This window comes from Thamnophis elegans, chromosome 3 (genome assembly GCF_009769535.1).
Source record: "Thamnophis elegans isolate rThaEle1 chromosome 3, rThaEle1.pri, whole genome shotgun sequence".
NCBI classification, from domain to species: Eukaryota; Metazoa; Chordata; class Lepidosauria; order Squamata; family Colubridae; genus Thamnophis; species Thamnophis elegans.
The window spans coordinates 113,152,523-113,175,425 of record NC_045543.1 but is presented as its reverse complement, the minus strand read 5'-3'; the positions used below and the strand labels follow the sequence as shown (position 1 = coordinate 113,175,425).

The 22,903-nt window shown below is 36.9% G+C and overlaps 1 protein-coding gene across 3 annotated transcripts in view; it reads right to left on the bottom strand.

Annotated features, from left to right (window-relative positions):
• FCHO2 (FCH and mu domain containing endocytic adaptor 2) overlaps positions 1 to 22,903 on the bottom strand; it is a 67,982-nt gene that overhangs the window by 4,094 nt on the left and 40,985 nt on the right. For all 3 annotated transcript variants that reach the window (XM_032213938.1, XM_032213940.1, XM_032213941.1), the window contains 10 exons: positions 21,244 to 21,286; positions 15,308 to 15,402; positions 13,430 to 13,533; positions 13,209 to 13,338; positions 12,152 to 12,263; positions 10,118 to 10,273; positions 7,123 to 7,255; positions 3,431 to 3,630; positions 1,195 to 1,259; positions 23 to 187 (listed from right to left, as the gene is read on the bottom strand). In XM_032213938.1, coding sequence (XP_032069829.1) covers positions 23 to 187; positions 1,195 to 1,259; positions 3,431 to 3,630; positions 7,123 to 7,255; positions 10,118 to 10,273; positions 12,152 to 12,263; positions 13,209 to 13,338; positions 13,430 to 13,533; positions 15,308 to 15,402; positions 21,244 to 21,286 — 1,203 coding nt within the window. The remainder of the gene's footprint in view (positions 1 to 22; positions 188 to 1,194; positions 1,260 to 3,430; positions 3,631 to 7,122; positions 7,256 to 10,117; positions 10,274 to 12,151; positions 12,264 to 13,208; positions 13,339 to 13,429; positions 13,534 to 15,307; positions 15,403 to 21,243; positions 21,287 to 22,903) is intronic.

Here is a 22,903-nt window from a genome sequence, read left to right as displayed (position 1 = left end):
AGAAGAACATTATCCTTCTTACCAGTGGTAAACCTCTTCTTAATCAGGGAAAGCCGATAGCCAGTGCCTATTAATTCAACGTCTACTCCAGAAAGTGTGCTTCCTTCACTGATAAATTGCACTGCAAGTGTTGTTGGCTTACTGGGTCCTTCAGAAAGGTCAAATTTAGCTCTGAGAGAGCCAGAGCCTATTCAGGAGGGAAGAGAGAGAGAGAAATAATAAAGTCTACTTATTAGCATAAGTACTAAAATACAAGTGATCTTTGACTACCGATAATACATTAAAAAAATCTACTAAAATTTATCCAGTAACATTTCTTTTCACATTGAAATGCCTCAAAATTCTTAATTATAATTTGCTGCAAAACACTAACACAATCAGCCAATTTTATTACAGCAACATAACAATGAATGATGTTTAGCACAGTGTTCTTATAAATAGATGACATTGTAAGAATTGTCCTTAAAATATATTGTCGTTTTACAATAATTTTTTAATTTACTTGGCTATTCAATTGACTGGAGTAATTTCATATATTTCCCATTGAATCTCATGTTTCTATTAACATATGTAATAATTAATTAGCATATGTATCAAGAGTTGTTCTTGAATCTTTTAAAATATATAAGACTAGTTATACCTTTCTTTATTGTGGCTCATGCATACATACAAACACACATACAAGTGTATAGACGTAGATCAATCTGGTATAAAGCTCAGATCAAAACTGACATACAAAAATGTCTGTTTAGTTGATATACACCTATATGACTTGCTTAAGAAGATCTCATTTCAATATGGTGAACCAAGGCATATGTTTCATTTTAAATTGACTGTAGTTTAAATTACTCCATTTTTTTTCTTGCGTTTTTAAGGCTATTCTGTATTGAGATGCTGACAAAACTTATTTTTCTGCAACTCAATATAGTATATACTCATAATTTATTATGCTGTAATGAAAAAATAGATAATGCTCAATGTCAGTTTTGATATATAAAATTTCTAAATAAATAAATTATTGCAAAATATGATAGTGTTGAGGAAAAAAAATCCATCATAAAACTATCTTTGGGGAGAAAATAATTATTTATATTTCCATATACCACAATATATGTTTTTAATTGGTTTTTGGGGTCAAAATACCAATGGTAATTTTCTAATCTTTAATAGTTAACTTAAAACATTTCTTCTTACCGCCATTTTCTGATTTTTCTGAAATACTAGCTAATTTCCACAAAGCTTTCATCTGCTCTGAGTTCCTATAAGAAAAAAAGAATATATATATTGGCAGTTCTCCACACTGCTACTCTGCATCTATTATCTTAGGCAATTTTTCAAGTAATTAAAAATATGATGCTCAAGCAGATTTTAGATATTCCCTCTGGAAGAGACAGTCCTTAATGTAACCTTAGAGCCAAGCTATTCATGGATTTTAAGTGATAACAAGCCTCTGAATTAGGTTCAGAAACTAACTGGTAGCCTATGAGGCAACCAAATAACTGGTGATATATGACAAATATAGTTCTCATATCCTAATTGCTGCATTGTGCACTAATATTGTTTCCAATATATGGTCAAAGGCAGCCTGATATTGATATAGATGGTAATGTGGATATAGGTCGCACAATTCTAATAGGGCTGCAACTGGTGCATCACTTTAGCTGAATGAGGAATACTTTGGCTATGGCTTTTATCTGTTGTTTCAATGAGTCTAAGGTAATCCCTAAATTCTTGCTCTTTCAGAGAGTAAATGATCCCTTCTAGAGAAATCACCAGGGTAGCCAATGAGTGGAGATATTTTTGCATGAAAATGAATTCTGTCTTGCTTGAATGGAATTTAAAATTGTTTTGGCCCATCCAGGACCTTGTAAACTTCAGATACTCATTCAAGGTTTCCAAAGCATCTCTGGTTAAGGCCAGGGTGATGATATATACTGTAATTCAGTACCATCATATATTATTGGCATTTCAACCCAAACCAGTGGAATATCTTTTCCGGCAGCTTCATACAAATGTTAAATCCTAAAGGCACACAACACTGGAATAATTGTAAATCATGGTAAGTGTTGTGCATAAGATACACAGGAGCCAAGATCGTTTAGAACAAGGATGTCAAACTGGATTTCTTTGAGGGCCAGATCAGCATTGTAGTTTTCCATGGGCCGGCTGGGGATTTGGGGGGGGGGGGGAGACAGGACAGATGCCTTCTGCAGCACCATGCAGACCAAAAGGGGGCACGCTCCCCCGTGACTCATTTTTGCTGCCAGAGGCACTGCGGTCCAGTCTTTTGCTATTTCCAGGCTGGCCCGCGGGCTAGATTTAAGCACCTGGCAAGCTGGATCCAGCCTGCGGGCCTTGAGTCTGACACCCTTGGTTTAGGACAAGCTCATGAGTGCCATGGAATCTTAATCATCTTTATACTCATTCAATAACAAGGAAGTTATAGGTCTCCAGCATTAACAGCACAGAAATCTCTACCAACAGTCCTATGATAAGCTCCAGGAATTTAAAAAGAGCCATTGCTGGGTAAGTTGGATACTACACTAGCAGTTATCTCAACTTGTCCTTACAGTTCAGTGTCACATAAAAATACTTTCATTCATTGAGAAGAATGGGAATGAGGAAGGAATTATCAAATTGTTAAAGGGGGGGGGGGGCTGGTTCCAAAAAGACTACACAGTTCTGAGAAAAAGCATGTGAAAGTAACTCAAAATAGCCTCAGGTAAGTTTTCAATATGCTGTTATTCTATCCTACAATAATTTTAAAAAGGTTACTGGAATCCCTGTGATGCCTGTTTCTTGACCATGCCTAGGTCAAAGGACTGACAACAATCTTGAAAATCTGTCAAAGCTTTTTTCTCAAGACTGTGTAGTCTCAAACTTTCCCTCTCCTCCACAGATTTGCTTATTTTTTCTTCCTCATTTCCAAAGCAAGGTCTATATTATTCTGCATCCATGTACCACTACAGTACTGCATCTCATCATGCAAAGAGAAATCATTCATGCCTAGACTTCTGCAAGACCTAAAATCCAGAAGATAAATCTCTGACAAGGCCAATACCCACCACTATCCAAACAGGTTTCAGTTTTACAAACCAGGTAGGGCGGTACCAAAATATTGTGAACAGATGAAGTCTTATTCCATACAGATACTGTATTAGCTAGAAGCAGCAGTAGACCAAAAATTCCACAATCCAGTAACTAGACACCCTAGAAATGGACCTGTAGCAAATTTCTTTTTATACATCAACCAAGCTTTTGTAATAGCTACCCCATCATAAAGTTCCCATTGGTCTCACAACACTTCCCTCTTTCAGTTCCATGAGAACTGCTTCAAGCATCAATAATCAATGTATTTAAGAAATAGCTTTAGAAGTCACAACAAAAATCTTAATATAAATTTAATGCAGTATCAATAATAAAAAGTTACCATTTTGCTGGCGGAAGTGACTGCATGTTTATTACACCTCCATCAACTGGTACGATGACTTGTATATTGGATAACATATTTGGCATTGCCATAGATGCTGGATTGTATTTGTAATCAACTCTTACATCAGTTGTGCTAGCATTACATTTCCAATATGTGGCAAGATTCAGAGGTGTAGACTGGATACCGTTTGACAATACCTTTGAAAATAATAAAATAACTACTTTTAGGATCAATTCTGAAAAATATCATGACTTCCAAAGTTCATTTTTTACTTCATGTACTTTTGGTCTCTAAAGAGCCAATTATTAATAAAGTTAATTTCATAAAACTAGAGATGTTGAGATGTTTTCATTATTGGTATTAATAATTAATTATAATTGTATAGTTAAATGCCCTAGGTTGGAATTACTTAAGTTATGTAATAGAAAATTGTTAAATACTGTAAGCGTCAAAGATGGTTCTTTGGGGTCTAATAGCTTTGACTGGCCTAGGAAACGATTAAACAAGGAACTAGTAAAGAGGAGTCGTGATTCTTCTTTTATTGATTCTGTTGAACCTATTGGATCTTCTCAGCAACAGTAGTTTTAAACTATTGTTGATAACCCCACCTGACCATCTAGCCTGGAAAAGGATAATTCTGTTAGCTCTGTTAGTTTGAAGTGTTCAAAATAGTTTTCAATAACTACTGTTAAAAATTGAATAAAAATGAAAAACAAAATGTCAAGGTGGGTGCAGTTTTAATCAATATCTAATGAACATCTAATAAAACATCTAATGAAAAGGGATCTATCTGTTTTTATGAGTGCTGCAAACATTCAATTCAAAAGATTCATAGACTGGAAAAATTTCTGTTCCGGGTTTTGCTTTTGTAAGTCTTCAAGTGCAGTTATGATTAAGAATGTTTTTGTCCAGCTGTTACTGGTGTACTAATTGACCCTTTTTATCTCCACAGATGCCTTGTTACTCAATAAGTATTACTCACACTTATTATTATGAGTAGGACTATCTTTGAAAAATTCACCTAGTGAAAAATGCAATTGCTTAAGTTTTAACTGGACACTGAGAATCTGACATCTTTCTTGTTTTTTAAGCAGTTGTTAATCATTTGCAGACTCAGTTCAGAATATTGCTTATTTTTAAGACCCGGAATACCTAAAATAATGTATGCCATATGACCACTGAAGTCAGCTGGATGACTGTTTTGTGCATTCAGCTTCATGTTGAGGTGTAGTTAGGGCTAAGGTCAAATCTTCCATGCTGAGTTGTGTGCTATAACTAGACTTTGTTTTGTGAGTTTTAATTAATTAGTCTTTTGTTTTCACACAGGTTGTAACATACCATCAGGCTAACTGCTCCATACTGTAAATATACCCCTGCTAATATTTGCTGAAATTGAATGAAATAAAATGGATAGATTTGGAATGCTGGAACCTTCTAGGGTTGCATAAATATCCAATACTGATTGGAGAACCATTATGGAGTCTATTGCTAATTTAGATTGGGTGTTGTGATCAATCAAGCAACTATGATTGGAGTGGTTTACTATTGTTGTTCATCAGTATCTGGATGACTGTCTGTTTCAAACAATACTATATCCCTATATTCTATTTCAGAAGCTTTTAAATATGTTTTTGAATGTGGTTTTAAAATTCTGTATTGTGCAGATTGGTTCAAAGAGATCCTGTCTCTTCTTTTACATTATAGTTAAAAGATAATATCCTTATTATGACAAAATGACTGTATTTTTCTTATTTAGGGAATAAAAATCTCCCAAATTACATAGTACTCTATGTATACATCTGAGGCAGCAATGCTATGCTAGCCTTTTTTCAAACTCAGGCTTCCTTTTATGATTCAATCATTTTATTATGGTTCTTCCCTGATGTTTAGGGGACATCCATCTTCTCCACAGTATGGAAATCTTACTTTCCAAGCCTGCAGACTTATTTTCCAAGACTGTAGAATATAAATATGGGGGGGGGGGGGAGGGGAGAGAGATAAAGGAAGTCAAAAGACTGAGACATATGGAGCATTTTAAGGTTAGTGCTGAGTTGGCACTCCCTCTAGCAAAAGCAGAAACACCATGATGCTGACTTTTTGCCATGTCAGCCCATTCTCTTTTGTTAACAGCCCAGGGGCTAAGAGTAACAGGAAGAAAAGGGAGAGTTTCCTTAGTAAATCTGAGTCCACAGCTGCCAATGTTGGAAACTTGGAGGAATCAGCAAATAACTCCCCACCACTAATGAAGATATGCTGCAGCCCAGAAGCATAAAGGTACTGAAGGACTTTGAAGACCTTGCATGCTGCTTGCAAGGACTATGAAGTACAAATCAGCAGGAGCGAGGACAGTAAAACATTTTGATGCTAGGGATTCCTAAGTATCTGATCAGGAAACACGCAACCATTCTTGCTACTTTTGACAACATAAAATAACCCATGCTACTGATTAGCAACAATGAACCTGCACCCAAGCACAATCTGAATATCTGAAGCAGAAGATAAAGTGAGCAAACAGAATATTCCAAAAATATCAGGCATGATGTGATATATGGTGCTGATGACAGCTTTGGATAACTCATCACTGTACTGGATAGCTCATCAGCCTTCCTCTGGCTGCTTGCTCCTAATGACAGAATCCTTCTACCTACTTCAGTATATGGATGGAATCTTTCCTCCTAAGGCTACTAAGATGGTAACACTGATAAATCCAACATAAAAAGTAAACATGCAATGAGGTGCTCTTCTCCAAAATCAACACAGAAATCTTCAATAAGATTTTTAACTTTCTATGCTGATTACGTTTTGGATTTGGTTGATTATCTGACCAGCTAGTTAAATAGCTTGATTCAGTTTTTAAAGTAAATTTAAAAATATAGACTCTATATTAATCTGCTATGCCATTCTTGAATAGGCTTATTTCTGTAAGACACAGAGCAATCTGAGTAAATATATGGTGTTTTACTACACAGTAGGAAAGGTAGTGTGGTACCATATTTTTCGCACTATAAGACGCACTCGACCGTAAGATGCACATTAGCTTTAGAGGAGGAAAACAAGAAAACATTTTTTGCCTCTGCCTCCCAGCATCCATCCAGTATTCATCTGGCTAGCATCCTTGCAGGAAACAGCGAAAAGCCTGGTCACCTTCAGCTCATCAGGGATCCACTCCATTGTGCCTACCATCAGTCAACTGAGCTGAGATGCTGCTTCTGGGGAACACTGGAGCCTTCGCTGCCAAGCAGCTGATTGGCGGTTGGATTGGTTTCCTAGAATACTGTTGATCAGCTGTTCTAGCCGGCAGGAATTGCCACTGCAGCCAATCGCTGCCGTTCACCTCTGCTTCTTGCCGCTGGCGATCCCTAGTGCCTAAAACAGCTGATCGGTGGTATTTTGGGAGGCCGATCCAACACCAATCAGCTACTCGACAGCGAAAGCTCATGTTTCCCAGTGGTGGCAAATGGCAGCAGTGGTGACAGTGGCAAACGCTGCCGTCGCACCAACCCTCTTCCCCCCATCGCAATATTCGCTTTATAAGATGCACAGACATTTCCACCCACTTTGGGGGGGGAGTGTTTCTTATAGTGCAAAAAACACTGTAATTCATACCAGCAAGCATTACAGTGCCAGCAAACAATACAATCTAGATTTGTTAAGCTCTTAAACTCACAACACCAAAATACAAAAATTACCTGATACTTCAGAACTTCTACGTTGTAATAAGAAGCAGAAGGATTCTGCTCGGATAGCTTTTTGAGGTAGACTGTGACAGCTTGCATATCCATCCAAAAATCCCTTGTACTGGAATCACTTTGTGATGGATCACTGTGAACAAAATGTAGGCATAAAAACATTTATTTAAACATCTGTGTTGCTAAGATTGAGAAGATTCCTGGCTGTAGATAACAATGTTCTCTTCTATGTCAAAGTAGCCTTAGAAATCTATTATGAAAAAAATGGTTTCTTGAAACTACCAGAATATATTTCTATCTTCCATCATTAAAAGCAAAACAATAAATGCAGAGACTGACAGAATTTGTTCGTGATCCAATTTTAACTGATGTCCAAGACTAGAAATGTCAGAAAAGAGAGGAAACAGATGATAGCAGAATTGACTGATTTTCATGAAATTTCAAGACCACTTTGGGCAGAAAGATAATTTATAGCATAATATATTTTTCTCTATGCGATTGTAAGTATGTGTTGGTCTATGTACAAAACCTGTACATCTCCTGATACTTGGGATGACATGACTGTCACCAAGAAATCTTTAAAGTCTATGGTCATGACATTGTGCAGTGGAACTGCTGGAAATGATAAATGATTTAAGACAGTACCTCCCCTACCTTTTCCAAAGCTGTTTATCAAATGTTCCTTTTAACTAATGTAGGTAAAACACACTTTAAATCAATTTAAGTGTCGCTGTACTGATCGGATAATTGATCCATGTGTCAAACCCTCCACTTTCATTCAATTTTGGGTAATTTACTTAGGTTTGGGAAGCAGTGATATAAGCTGTACAAGTTCCAATGCTTTCAGTGCAGCAAGGAGTTTTAGACAAATGATTGCAAGGATCAGTGTGTTTGATATGCTAATGTTCTATCTATGATTTCTGAAGTTTAAGGGTTCTCTCTCTAATCTCAAATGTTTAATTAATAAGTAGAAAATGTCTTTCTTTGCTAAATTACTGTTATGTGTGTCCAAAAAAGACAAAACAAGTATCAATCTCCTCTTTCTCCAAGAAGAACAGTTTCTCAGAGTTGAAGTTGAAGAACAGCTGAAAGCTAAGTTTATTTCTGACCCAAAATTGAAAGTGGCCAGTCAGCAAAAGGCTATACAGAATTGCTTTAAAAGTTGTAGGTCTGATTTGTAGCCTTTTGGAATGACTGACTGTATAAAGATAAAAACTGCAATTACCTAGCTTATAAATTCTGAGGAAAAACATGTCACTAATTTTGCAGCAAAAACAAGAACATTGTGTCCCCCCTCTCCCCAGTATATATCTTAGTTTTTGTTCTGGAAGCTGCAGTGGTCAAAGTTTTTCTTTTAAAAATTAAGTTTTTCATTTTTTTAAATTTTATTCCTGATAAATATTTTCAGATAATTCTTTTTCCTTGGCCTACAGAAATTGTTTTTCCCTATGTGCATCTTCATGAAATGTGAAATGCCTTAGATGTCCTTATGCAAAGAAACACACTTCCTAAATTAGGCAAAATAATTATGGTTAAAGTTTTTTTAAGCATAACAGATCCTTGTTAGACTATAACAGTGATCCGCTAAAAGGAAGACAAATGTGATAATCTTGACACGAAAGTAATATATGTTGCAATAAAGCAACAATCTCAAGGTAGGCATCATTGAAGTCTACAGTTTCCAAAATGAAGGAAAGGGGCAGAAGAGCAACCGTGTAAAATTTCAGTCCTGACAAAATAATCTAGTCTCCAATTAGGCAGAGACCTTCATCCTCTTCTGATACTGTAAAATAATAGAACTTCCTTTTCATAGGAATGTGCTTTTCATTTCTGAATCAAAGCTTCCTGAGAAAAATCAGCAGACATGAAATAAAAACAGAACGTAACGCAGAATCAAATAATGATAAGATCTATAGTCTTCTGAATGTTCAACTATTTGCATCTGCTGCTTTGAGAATAGATATGCTCAGTAAGGCATACATTACTCTTTCTTGTTGTCAAGAAGATAAAAGCGAAAGAAAGACATTTTCTCCCCCAAAAATATGTTAATAGTACACTATATGGTTATGATGACTGGCAATTAAAAAAAAAAGTTCTACCCAATTTATGTCTCTCTTTGTCAATTGATGCCAGGTGTGCTGATAGGTAACACTTACATGGAGTTACTTCAATCACACTAAAATTTAGGGAAAGTTGCTAAAAGATGAAACATTATTCTCTCATGCCTTGCCAATATCCTGAATTATCTGGAAAAAGTTTACAGATGTTGATATCTGCAAAGTAAGCCAACTTTAAGTAAACTGGTAGTTGCAGAATGGCTTCAAGATAATTGTCAGAATATATTCTAATAAAAATGGGGTACATTGAAGCTGGTGACCTTTAAACCTAACCCATTAACAGTTGTTCCTGCTTAATGCCTAATTTCCTCAGTTAATGACAGAATAGATCAAGCTTCAACAGCAAAAAGAGCAAAAGCACTTCTTGAAGAAGTAAACTATGAATCAATGAGCAATAATGTTTCAGAACATTACAGCAACACTTAAGCATCTAATCTACATGGTTATAATTTTTTTTTGCTATTTACTTTTCGTTTTATGTTAGATATTTTTAAACTATAATCTGAGATCAGGCATTACAATGTTCAATTTATTCTGTAATCCTTTCTGGAAGTATTTCAAATTGAACAGCAATGTATATCATAACATAATGTAACATAATTTAGCATAGCTTAGATGAATTTTTTTTTTAAAAAATCCATCTTGAAAGCTGGATTAACATTATTTAGGACAGTTTTATGAAATGTAATACCTCTATAAAATTAACAGTTAATTTTAATTTGTTACAATCATAAAATGATTTTTTATTAAATTATAAAACTTAAATGCAAGAAATATAAGGGTATTTATGAAAGAAGCATACTTTGCAAGTCAAATAGAATGAAACAATAAAAAGATAATAAAAAGTATGGCTTTATAATAAATAAAAGATACAAAACCTGTACACGAGTTGCACATTTGGAAGAATCTGCTCTAGTTTGCTTGTGTTTTTTACCCTAAAGCAAAGCACAGCAGGAGATGGATTGCTAGTGAACACTTTAATAATCCCACTTGGGAATGAGATTGTCATATCACCAGTTATTTTCACAATACATCTAGAGAAAAATTTAAATAGACAAATGTTAATTTTACAGCTATAATTGTTGGAATCACAGTAAAATATAACATTGGATTTGAAAGGTACATATACTCATTTATACATTTAAACTGTAAACAAATATTAGGTGCCATTTTTAATTTATTGAGCTCAGTTGCCTGCCTTATCTTGTAGAATTCAGACAAAGCAAAATGGGGAGCCAATTTTCCTCACATAAACCTTCCCAGAACAACTTTACTCCTATTTTCAGGAAGTGCTCAGCATCCAAAGCATAGTTACCATCTTTGGAAATGCTCCAAATAGAATTCATGCAAATGCCATTCTATATCTTTGGAGAAGCTTGAAATTGTAGATTCTAGCTCCAAGAATTTTCCAGCCAGCATGTTGGTTGAAATCCACAATTTAAAGTTGCCAAATCTGAAAAACATTGATGGAGACAGCCTGCTCCATTCATTCCAACCAAGTACATACAAATACTACCTTAGTTGTAGAAGACAAAGGTAAGTTCTGGTCAGAATTTGGGTGAATGGAATAATTACACCGGAGTATAAGATGCACCAAGGTTTTGAAGAAGCAAATAAAAAAAAAGTAGGTGGGTAGAGGGATAGAGAGGGAGATAAAGAGAGAGAAATACAGTAGGTAGGTAGAGAAATAGAGTAGTTAGGTAGGTAGGTAGGTAGAGGGATATAGAGAGAGAAATAGAAAGAGAAAAATATAGGGGGAGAGAGAGAAGGTAGGTAGGTTGGTAGGTAGAGGGATAGAGAGAGATATATAGTAGATAGGGAGGGAGAGAGAGTAGATAGGTTGGTAGGTAGAGGGATAGAGAGAGAAATACAGTAGTTAGGTAGGAGAGAAAGAGTAGGTAGACAGGGATAGAGAGAGAGAAATACAGTAGATAGATAGGGAGAGAGAGAGAGTAGGGAGGGAGGGAGAGGGAGAGAGAGAAATACAGTAGGTAGGTAGGGGGAGAAAGAGAGTAGGTATATGTTTCCAGGTGTATTTATCCATGTGCTGGAGAAGGACATTGCTGACAATCTGCAGCACCTAAAACTTTGTTTCTGCTGGAACAGCACTTGATCAATGTAATTCTCATCAATCAGTTAAAGAGTTTTCCAAAAGGAAAAAAAAAGTTTTTGCACTTTACAAACCTCTGCAAAAAAGGCCCGGATGATTTACCCCCCAAAAAAGGCATGAATAGCCTGGGGGGGGCTTGCAAAGTGCTCCTGGGGGGGTTGGGGGGCAAAACAAGCAAAAGCGGGCCATTTTTCGTGAAAACGGGCCCATTTTTCATCAAAAAAATTGCATGCATAGCCTTATGGAGGCTTATAGAGTGCTGCTGGGGGCTGGGCCAAAAACGGACTGGTTTATGCAAAAAACCCCAGCCCCCAGGAGCTCTCTGAAAGCCTCCATAAGGGTATGCATGACCATTTTGGTGAAGGGGGTGGGGCTTCAGGAGGCAAAAAATGCTGTATTCGATGTTTAAGACGCACCCAGATTTTCAGCCTCTTTTTTGAGGAAAAAGGTACATTTTATACTCCGGAAAATACGGTAGTTCCATAGAATGTACATTTTTCTTAAAGTTCAATCCACAGTAAGTATATAAATAAAACACATTTTGTTGCATTTCAACAAAATTTTGTTGAAAGGGATTTTTTTTAAAGTAAAGGTCTATAACATAGTTAGCAAAAGAGATGAAAAAACTGCAGTAGTTATGTATTCCTAAAGTGTATCAGTTATTTAAAAATGTGATACAATTTACTATTTATTGAAATATATCAGTATTGAAGTTTTAAAATTTGTTCAAAACTAAAAAGAAACCTTATCTACTTTTTAAACACAAAATACGACGTTCAAAATGAATTACTATTTTACTAACTTTGTGGGATCTGCTCCTTTGAAGTAGGCATTTACAGATTCAGTTAGGGCTATTGCAACAGGCAACGTATCTTGATTTCCTAGGCTGACAGGGCTCGGACCACGTGAAGTTCCTAGAATATATAATGTTATAGGCGTCAATTAAGCAATATTAACTTTGCAGTTGTTAACTCGTTGCATTACTCATGACCTTTGTTTTTAAATATTATGTATAAGGTGATACAGAATTCTAAATACTGCACTATCAATGGAAATTCAATGCAAAAATATGTTTAAATGTCTTATAGTGCAATTATGAAAAAGAGCTTAGAATCAATTCCAAAATCAAAGTAAGATCAGATCATAATAAGGGGAGAAATTATAAAAATAATTTCCCCCTCACAACAGTATAAAAATGAAATGTGAAATTAAATGCAGTAGTTCTCAGTGGATTTTTTATTTATAAGTTCAGAAATGTGGACCTTTTGCTATTATATGTGATGCAAGTCTCACCTACTGTGAGTCCTAGTGATTGAATTGTTGGCAGCTTTGGTGTCTAGCTGCTCCTGAAAAATACCATGTCAGTCTATAATAAGGGAGTTTATAATCCAGTGATGGTAAAATGGACAGATTTGTATGTATCACTGAGATCTAGTTAGGTGGAGACAGAAAAATAGCACTACCTGAAATTAGGTTTTAGGTTTTAGGTTTTATTGGGATTTATATGCCGCCCTTTTCCCTGAGGGGACTCAGGGCGGCTTACAACCACAGGGGAGGGGAAGTGCAAGGTCAAAACAAACACTCTCATTCTCGTTGGGTTTTAGGTCCTGCAATTATTGTTTTGGAAAGTGTTTTTTTTTGGGGGGGGGGGGAGCAGGTCCGTAACAGCAGGCATTTAGGCATTAGGGATTGCCTATGAGAGATTGACTGCATTGGGTGACTACTTGGATGCTATATTATGCATTTAGTTATAAACCACCTTAAGACAATAAAACTGGATGGCATATAAATTTTTGTAAATAATGTTTTTTCAGAATTTAAAAAAGATGTGAATGTTATCATAGCAGACTATAACTTACCAACTGTGGGTGTATTCGTTGCACTTAGTGAAGTAGATGATGATAATGAGGAAGAACTCTCTGCTCGTGCCAAAGGGGCTGATGGAGGTGGACTGGAATTGGAGGTCAAAGGAGGGCTGAATGGTCTTGGCTAACAAACAAAATGCAAAAACATTAACTTATTGTTCAAATTAACAATGCTATGATCAGAGATCATTAGGGTCAAGGTGTAATGAACCTACAATTTCATTAATTCCACTGAGTTTCCCTGAAGTCAACTTTGGTCTAGAAGCTGGTCTTGGGGGAGGTACTAATGTTCCTACTGAAAGAGGAGTTGTTGGTCTTCCTGGAAGGCAATTACAGAATATTAATGTTTTTGTACAATTAATTAGTAAACAACGGCAAATTGTTACCAAAATATTTAAATCTAAGATTTATTTAGCAGTATTTTAAGAGTCAGGAAACAGCTCAACTAAAAAACAGTTCAGCCATAGGCATCACACTACTGGAATTATATAACTATAAATTATTATCCATAGCTTACAAAATGTGAAAAATTCCCATTCTTGTTTATAGCTATTGTATATTCAAAGCATCAATAATGAGTTTTAATGAATCACATTATAATAAGATTGTAGAACTCACTACTCAGTTAAATTACTGAATTTTGAAATGTAGAAAATATTTTGTTGTTGAAACTGGTAGAAAATGCTACTTTAATACAGTGATTTTTCACTTCTTTAAAGAGTATTGCACTATTAACTTTAACAATTAACACTAAAGGAATGCGGTGCCTCAGTGGCTTAACGACGTTGGAACTGCTGGTCAGAAATGGTCTGCACTCATGTGGTTCGAGCCCAGCTCCATGAGACAGAGTGAGCTCTCCTTGTTTGAATTCTTAGCTCTTGCCTACCTAGGAGTTTGAAAGCATGCAATATTGTGAGTAGATACATGGGTACCACTTTGGTGGGGAAAACCTAGCTGCGTTTGTTTGTGTGAAAGAGGAGGAGGAGGCTTGGGACTTGGCCAGATGCGAGGCAACACAACTAGAGGTGAGGTGCCACTGGCAGAGAAGCTGGGAAGACAGAAGCCTGAATGTCAGCTGGTGTAAGCTAGTTCATCCCTGCGATGCACCAAAGATAGGCATAGAAGTGCCATACATAAAGAACTAGCAATTTAGGCTGTCAGAACTGCATTGTGTCAAGCATGTAGATTTCTCTGACAGATCTACGACAACTCAGCAGGACCAGCAGGATGATGGTAGCCAGGGACTTCCCATTTTCACACCAGGCTGTTCGGTGGTGGCAGCAGTTTTTGGACCATTTGGCAGTGTAGTGGGCAGGGTGGGTGGCAGAGAGGCTGGGCATGTTCCATTTTCATACTCCCTGCCACTGCTGCGGGATGTCCAACAGTGATGGTAGTGTTTGGGCAGTTTGGTGTTTGGGCTGTTTAGCAGTGGGTGTGAAAATGGGACACGCTTGCTCACCACTGCTTCCCTGCCATCTGCCCTGCCCACCACTGAATGGCTCATAACTCAGCACAGCGGCAGCAGTGGGTAGTGTGAAAAGAGGAAGCCCACAGCTGCTGCTCTGCGTTCTATCTACCCACTCACTCACCCACCAACTTGGCTCTCCCCTCCAGCTGGCAACACCAAGTTGTTCCATTCCATCACTGACAATGTATGCCATATGCCTAATAAATAACAATTCACGAAGTTGACTGTGCATCTGAAATAGTGCTTGATAGCATTATGGCCGGGCTGTCAAACTTGTGGCCCACGGGCAAGATGCGTCACGTGTTGGCCTCACCCATGCCCCATTTAGCGAAGGGGAAAAAAGTCATGATAATCACGTGACAATGTGAGTTTGATACCCTTGCATTATGGCATGTGCAAGAGTTTGTATCAAAAGGCAGCTTTGACAAAATGGAATAGCATTTTCAGAAGTTATAGAAAGTATAAAAAGATTCCTAGATTTATCTTAGATTACTGTGCTATCATTAAAAAGTACAGTTTTGAATGACTGTAATAGTATATTTTATGATACCTTTACATAGCACACATTGAGTATAATTGTTTATTTAAAAATATAATTTCAATTTTTCATTGAGTAAAATGTTACCAGATGAAGAAGATGACATTGTTGAGGTCAGGGAAGATGAATCACCAGAATTTCTAAAGAGTGGATCCCATGCCAAGAGGTCATTGTTGCTTTTCCTAATATTAGAAAAATAAATTCAAATTATACATATGTATAAAATGAATCTTACTACAATCAACCAACCAACCAACCAACCAACCAATCAATATGTTATCACAGTTATGGGCCAGCATAAAGAGGGTGGGGTATAGTAATTAAAAAGCATATAGAATCAAAAGACACATCAAGAGTAAAATAAAATAAAAATAAACAAAAGATACCTTGATTTAAAATTTAAAACAAGAATCTAAAAAAGGGGGTAGAAGCTTTAGATGGATGTAGGGAAGCATGAATAATTTGTGGAATATAAGCTATCAACTTATAAGGCACTGTAATGTAGCAGAACTAAATGCTCATTAAATTTAGTTTGTAGATGCTCAAGTACAAATAATTTATCAGACAAATTTTGAGTACTACTGCACAGAACCTGATATTGTGGTATATTGATCAGGGTTGGTACTTGAAAGCAAAAGGGTAATGCAAAAGTGTCCATTCCACCCTGGGTCATCTTATTACATTTAATTATATAGTTGACAGTACACAAATTCATTAAGTTGGTGTATAGAAATGTACTCTTAGTTAGCTGGCTAATATTATTACGGTAAGTACAATTGAGTACAGTTTTAAGCCAATTAGAATAAAAATAAAATTGAACATTATAAAATTATAACTTTTAAGCAAATTCAAAATACACTTAAATAATTTACTGAATCGCTAAGAATCTTAAACAACTTACTATGTAAAAACAAAATCAGTAAAATACTTTAAATTTTAATTAAATGCAATTCACATAAAGCATTGGTTTTAGGTCTATGCAGCTTCTGTTTCTTTATCTGATCTGCCCTGTAGGATTCACAGATTATGGTACCTCTTGGAAGATAAGCATCAATAAATGAAGATAGATTTGTTAACTATAATTAATTTTTACCTCTGGACTTCCTTCTAGAAAACATAAATGTAAGATTAGGAACCTTAAGAGATTTTTATTGGTTCAGTTCTCTAACTGGAACAGCCACTAACTGGGATTGCATCAGAGATGAGACAATTCACTATTTCTACTCTGAAGATGTTAATTGTGGCCATAATCTGCCTATTATTATTGCAGATTGTGAATCAAAGGATGGTCCTTCTCATATATTGAGCTTTGCAGGAATAAAAATCTTGACTGTTCAGGCCAGATCCCTATTTAACATAATGCATGAAAAAATAGGGTTTACAGCTACAGATAACCCCAATCTGATCTAAACATTCTATCCTCTTCAAAATGGCCTTGGATATATAAAGAGTGCGATTTTACTAGTGATATGCAGATTCATTCCCTCCAAAAAAAAGTAAGACAGTTTCTCCTGGGTGCCCCAGTATTTTTAGTTTTTAAACAAAAATATAAAGAAGCAACCCTTTCTGCAGAATACAATTAGCAGGCAAAAAGGATACATCCAACCAGTGGCTGATGTTCCACAAGTACATTTTTCCTTCCAATGAAACTTCACACATGCAGTCAATGGGGGAGGCTGGCAGGAGTCCTCAAATGACAATCACAAGGTCCCTCCCCCGCACACATATGTGCTATTTGTTCCCGACTCTAGGAGGTGGTGCTCATCTCCGTTTCAAAGCTGAAAGAGCCAGTGCTGTCCGAAGAAGTCTCTGTGGTAATGTGGCTGGCATGACTAAATGCCGAAGGCGCACGGAACGCTGCTACCTTCCCACCAAAGGTTGTTCCTATTTTTCTACTTGCATTTTTACATCTTTTCAAATGCTAGGTTGGAAGAAGCTGGGACAAGTAATGGGAGCTCACTCCGTTACACGGCACTAGGATTTCGAACTGCTGAACTGCCAACCTTTCTGATCAACAAGCTCAGTGTCCTAGCCACTGAGCCACCGTGTCCCTTTTACAATCACAAGACATCACACCTAATGACTGTGGGATTTGCTTAACAACCACAACTGCTTTGTAAATCAGTGTGGCTATGTGACATCATACTTTAGGACCATGTCACTTAGTGATGGAATTTCCCATCCCAACTACCATTGTTAACTGAGGACTACTTGTAAAAGTTTCTGAATCTTTCTGATTTAGCATTTATTTTGAGAATATAAATGAGAATATATTTGAGAACTATTATGAATCACACATCTATTTCCAGAGTGAAACCATTAGGCTGACTAAGTGAACAAAGAGAGGAAGAGCCAAGGAAGAGGAAATTTGCTGAATGATTATTGCTGTTGTTTCTTGAATACTTACTGACTGGATCTTTTACTTCTACAGCTGCCTTGAATTCAAGATAGATCTTTAAATTTAATTTAAAAAATATGATCCTAATTATAGAGAAAAACCATTTGAAGAAATAGAATTAATGCAAAATTTCGGAAGAAGTAATGATATAAACATGAAATTAGATACTATAGGAAGAACAACTGGGACATAATTTTACTCTACACCAGATTTCAGGAGAATCAGTTTCAATAAATTACTAGGAAGATTCTCAGCTACAGAAATCCTCAATATAAGGGAATCCAAAGGACTAGGAAATGCTCTAAAACACAGAGCATTGGCTTACCTGGGCCGCACTGAGTGAAGAGAAATTGTTTTCAGCTGCATACAAAATATATAATATAGTTAATATATATAAATCATGGAATAATGTTAAAGGTTTATGATTCTGTGGGGCCACATTACTAGCTGACCAAGGCCACACTTGGCCCATGGGCTGGACATGCCTGCTCTTAAAATAAGATATGGAAGCACATCATTCCAATGAGAAGAAAAATTTAAGAAATCATTGTGGGTGCTTAGATTTTAAATTTTTAATTCAGTTAAGAGTTAAGTGGGTCGTGTATAGGAAATGAAAGACGAATGATTGCAATCATCAAGAAGTATACCAGCATGTAACTAATATAAGTAGAATGCCCAAAAGAATTTTGGGAATTGGGCTTGCAGAGAAGATAAAAGCAACAAAAAAGGCTCATTTACCTCTGTCCATAGAAGTAAGAAGAAACAGGAAAGGTTGGGCCTGATGCTTGGAGAATATGGTAGGACAGCAAAGGAACAGGGAGAAAGTAGGGTTCCTCAGTTACTACTTTGCTTCAGTCTTCTTCGCAGAGAACTGAGTTCAAATGGATCTAAGCAGAACAACTGACACAAGGAGTAAGTAAGTAAGTAAAGAGAAAATAAGCTACCTGGCTACCATGAACAATTTTAAGTTGCCAAGATCAGACCCGTTACATCTAAGTATGTTTAAAGAGGTTGAGATGTCATCTCTTTCTGACAGAGGTAAATGAGCCTTTTTTGTTGTTTCTATTATTGAAGGATCACAGAAGGCAGGCATTGTGCCAAAGGAATGGAGAAGGACAAATTGTGTCTTTAAAAAAATGAGGGGGAGGCAGAAGGGAACAAAAGAGGAACTGCAACTATGGACTGATCAGGAAAACACGGATAACAGGCAAAGCTTTGGCAGGGTGGATTAAGTATATATATTTATTTAGAAAAGACTGGTTAGGAGTGTTGGTCTTAGTTCTAGGTCATATACTGTTCAACATATTTTCAAAAGGCTTAGATGAAGGTTGCATGCTCACAAGATAGATGGACAACAAACATTTTAAACTATCAGTTTTCAAGAAAATCTCAGCATGTTGGAACAGTGGGCAATAACTAACAGAATGGATTTAGAGTCAAGGAGTCAAATGCAAAGTCCTTCATTGAAAAAAGTTTACAAAAGTCAAAGACACAAGTATAGAAATATGGGAAGCAGTACATGTAAAAAAAGGCTTTGTGGTAGAACATAAATGGAACATGAACCATCGATGTGACAAAGATACAAAAAGAAAACAAAGTTTAGGATGAATCAACAGAAGCATAGTGCTAAGATCAAGATAAGTCATTATTCTGGATTCTAAATGTGATTTTGTCATGCAGGAGATGAGGCAGAATCAACTATGTCCAAAAAGAACAAGAAACATGTAAAACTTTGAATGACCTTGATCTGTTGCAAATAGCTCTATTTTCAAGGGAAGAATTCTTTTCCAATCAGCTGCTTAGTAAAGCAATGCCAGAATGAGTTCTTTCTCCCAAATATACAATAAGCTATCAATCCTGCTATGGAAATTTGTATTCTCAAACAAATTTTAGAAAGGACCTACTTTCAGAGCTACTGGCTGTAAAAAAAAAAAAGAGCCAATAAAATGCCCTCAAGCACATGACATAATAGAATAGAGAAAAATGCAAAAAAGCTCTAGACATTTGGAAGTAATTATGACATAAAAAGGATTTGTTTCTCTTTTTCATTCGTTCAACATGTAAACATAATTAGAGATACTATGCCAGTGATGACTAACCTTTTTGTCCTCACATGCCGAAAGCGCATACGCATGCCAACAGTGCACATGCCCACACCCATAATCCAATGCACACACAACACCTTTGCACGCCGTACCCCTGTGCATGTGTCCCCCCACGCTCCCATGCCTCCCTGTACATTTGCATGCGACCCTCTCCCCATGGTCTGTTTTGGGCCTACCAGGCCTCCCTGCAGCCTCCTGGGACCAAAAACGGGCTGCGGGGGAAACACCCCCGCCGCTGTTTTGGGCCTAGCAGGCCTCTCTGAAGCCTCCTGGAACCAAAATGGGGCACGGGGGACCACACCCTCATGTATTGCCCCCCGTTGTGTGACCCCTGTGCATTTGCCGCATGCACGGCACAGACCCGAAAATCACTGGCTGGCGGGAGGTGCACATGCATGCTCAGTGGAGCAGAACTGGGTTGATGGCTCGCGTACCCACAGAGGACTCCGTGTGCCACCTGTGGCATGCATGCCATAGGTTCGCTATCACGGTACTATGCTAAGGGGACTTAAGGAAACTGAGTAGAAAAGATAAAACCACACTTCCCTAGACAATGAAACCAGGGGTGCAATGCCACCAAAATTCATTTCTATAAAAAGCCAAGTGCAGCTGGTCCTCGACTTATAAAAATCCATTTAATGAGCATTCAAAGTTACGGTGACACTAAAAAAAGTTATTTACAACCCAGTTTTCACACTTATGTCCACTGTAGTATCTCTACAGTCATGTGACCAAAGTTCTGGTGCTTGGCAACTGGGATCTATTTACAATGGTTACAGTGTACTGGGGTCACGAGATTGTCATTTGCAATCTTCTTAGGGAGCTTCTGACAAGTCAATGGAGGAGCCAGGTTCTTTTAACAGCTGCACGATTCACTTAACAATCATGGCAAAAAGGTCATAAAATGAGGCCTGACTCACTTAACAATTGATTAGTAATGAAAATTTTGGGCTCAATTGTGATCATGAGTCAAGGACTACTTTTACAGACATACATAAAGAACCATATGTATGATTGAATTGCTGTCACAGGGCTCTATGATGTAACTGTATTGGGAAACAATCCTTGTAATTGTTTATAATAAAAGTTTGCTGCCTTACAAAAGCAAAAAGATTTTTTTTAAACAGTGTTAAGCTTATATTTTACATAGTGGAATGATTAATCACTGTAACACAGCTAGTTATTTTTCATTGTATAATAATAATAATAATTATTCTGCTGGTATTGTAGTTTCCTGTATTTCAGTATGAAAATGATAAGCAAAGGTTAAAAAAAATGTAAAATTACTAAATTCAGGTTATAAATGCTTTTTAACAATTAAACCAAAGCAGTACATATATATTTATTCTAATCTGAGCACAAATTAACAACAAAACAGAATGAAAGATTGAATTTTAAAAATGAAAAAATCAAAAACATGTTTCCTAATATCTAAATGGTAATGTTAATTCAAGCTGTGAATGCTGCAAATAATATTCCATGCCTTTCAAATAAACATGAATATCAAATATGAAACTTACTCATTAGATGAAGCAGAAAACTTTGCTTTTGTTAACTCTTCACCTATTTAAAAAGATACACTTGTTAAACATATATTTAACAATAATATATATTTAATATATTAAAATATTATATATTATAATATATGATAGTATATTAACAAAATCAGCCCGGGGTTTATAAAAAGCACAACATCAATTGATAAAAGTGGAAACAAAAACTCACTCAAATGTTCAAGAAAAACAGATATGTACTACAATTTAAATTATTTGGTTTTGTCATATTTTGCTGTGATATGTTTCTTATCTAATACAAATTCTCACATGGGGGATATTCTAAAAACAAGCAGGACACCACCAAATCCCTGCTAGCAATATTGTATCCTCTCCCACTATAAGACCATCTAACTGTCTTGTCGAAAGGCAGGCCCCAAATTTAAAGAATTTGTTTTTTTCTTCTCCAGATCTGATATCGTTTGATTACAATGTTAGATGTAATAATTTATAATCTACCCATTGCATGTGGGTAATGCACGTGCAACCCCACCCCCCGTGCCCCATTTTGGGCCTAGCAGGCTCCCTGAAGCCTCCTGGGACCAAAAACGGTCACGGGACGGTGCGCCATTCCTCCGCACCTCTCCACACATGAACACGTGTTTCCCGCATGCGCGGCAGAGACTTGAAAATCAGCTGGCTGGCGGAGGCGCATATGGATGTGCAGTGGGGCTCAGCTGGGGTGATGGCTCGTGTTTTCTGCACATTTAAAGTGCCATAATTCATCATAATTTGAAGTACTCTCTTTTTCAATTTGATATAGATTTAAATATTTATTGTGTGATACATATTCTAGTGTCAGAATCTTCCAAAGTATCCTTTATGTAACCTAATATGACAGTGCCACTTCATTAATAAACATTGTATTTAAGGTACAGTATATACAGGTAGTCGAGTTACAACCATAATGGAGCCTGCCCATTATGATTGTAATGTTAAGTGAATCATATTAAATGAACCCCCCCTTGCTCTCCCCAATTCATTTGTTAATTGAAAGCGTGAGTTGTTAAGCATGCATGGGATACCTCAGGATAGGAAAGACCACTGGGGCCTAGTGCAAAAACATGTCCTTGTGCATTTTCCCCTTCTCTGCAAAAGCAGCAGTTTTGCAAAGAGGGGGAGCATGTGCAAGGACGTGCTCACACAATCCTGTAGGAAGGAGCAGTTTGCTGTTGACTGTATTCTCTCCCTCCCCCACAATTAACTCTGCTAACGTAAGACTAGGGAAGCTAATAGTGGGAAGGCTAGCATCTAATGATGAAAGAAAAATAGGTTCGCCAGCATCTGAGAAAAAGATGGCTGCTTTTCTGCCACGTGGTCCAGCCTGTTCTTCTATCTTTCCTACCTTGACATCTTGAATTCCGGAGATCTTTGAAAGGTAAGTCAGCAATCCATGATGCGGTGGGGAGGAGCATGTAGAAACCTGTGGCTAGCAAAACAGGCCTAGTGCTTGTGGGGACACAGCTGGCAGGAAGGGTGGAAATTTGCAGGGGGCATGTTGCAGTGTCTATGCCTTCAGTCATAAGTGAGAACAACCATCAGGGTGCTGCAAAATATGTAACTTCGGGACCAGGATGTAAGTACTTTAGGAGAGGGGTTGTAACTTTTAACTGTTGCTAACTGAACT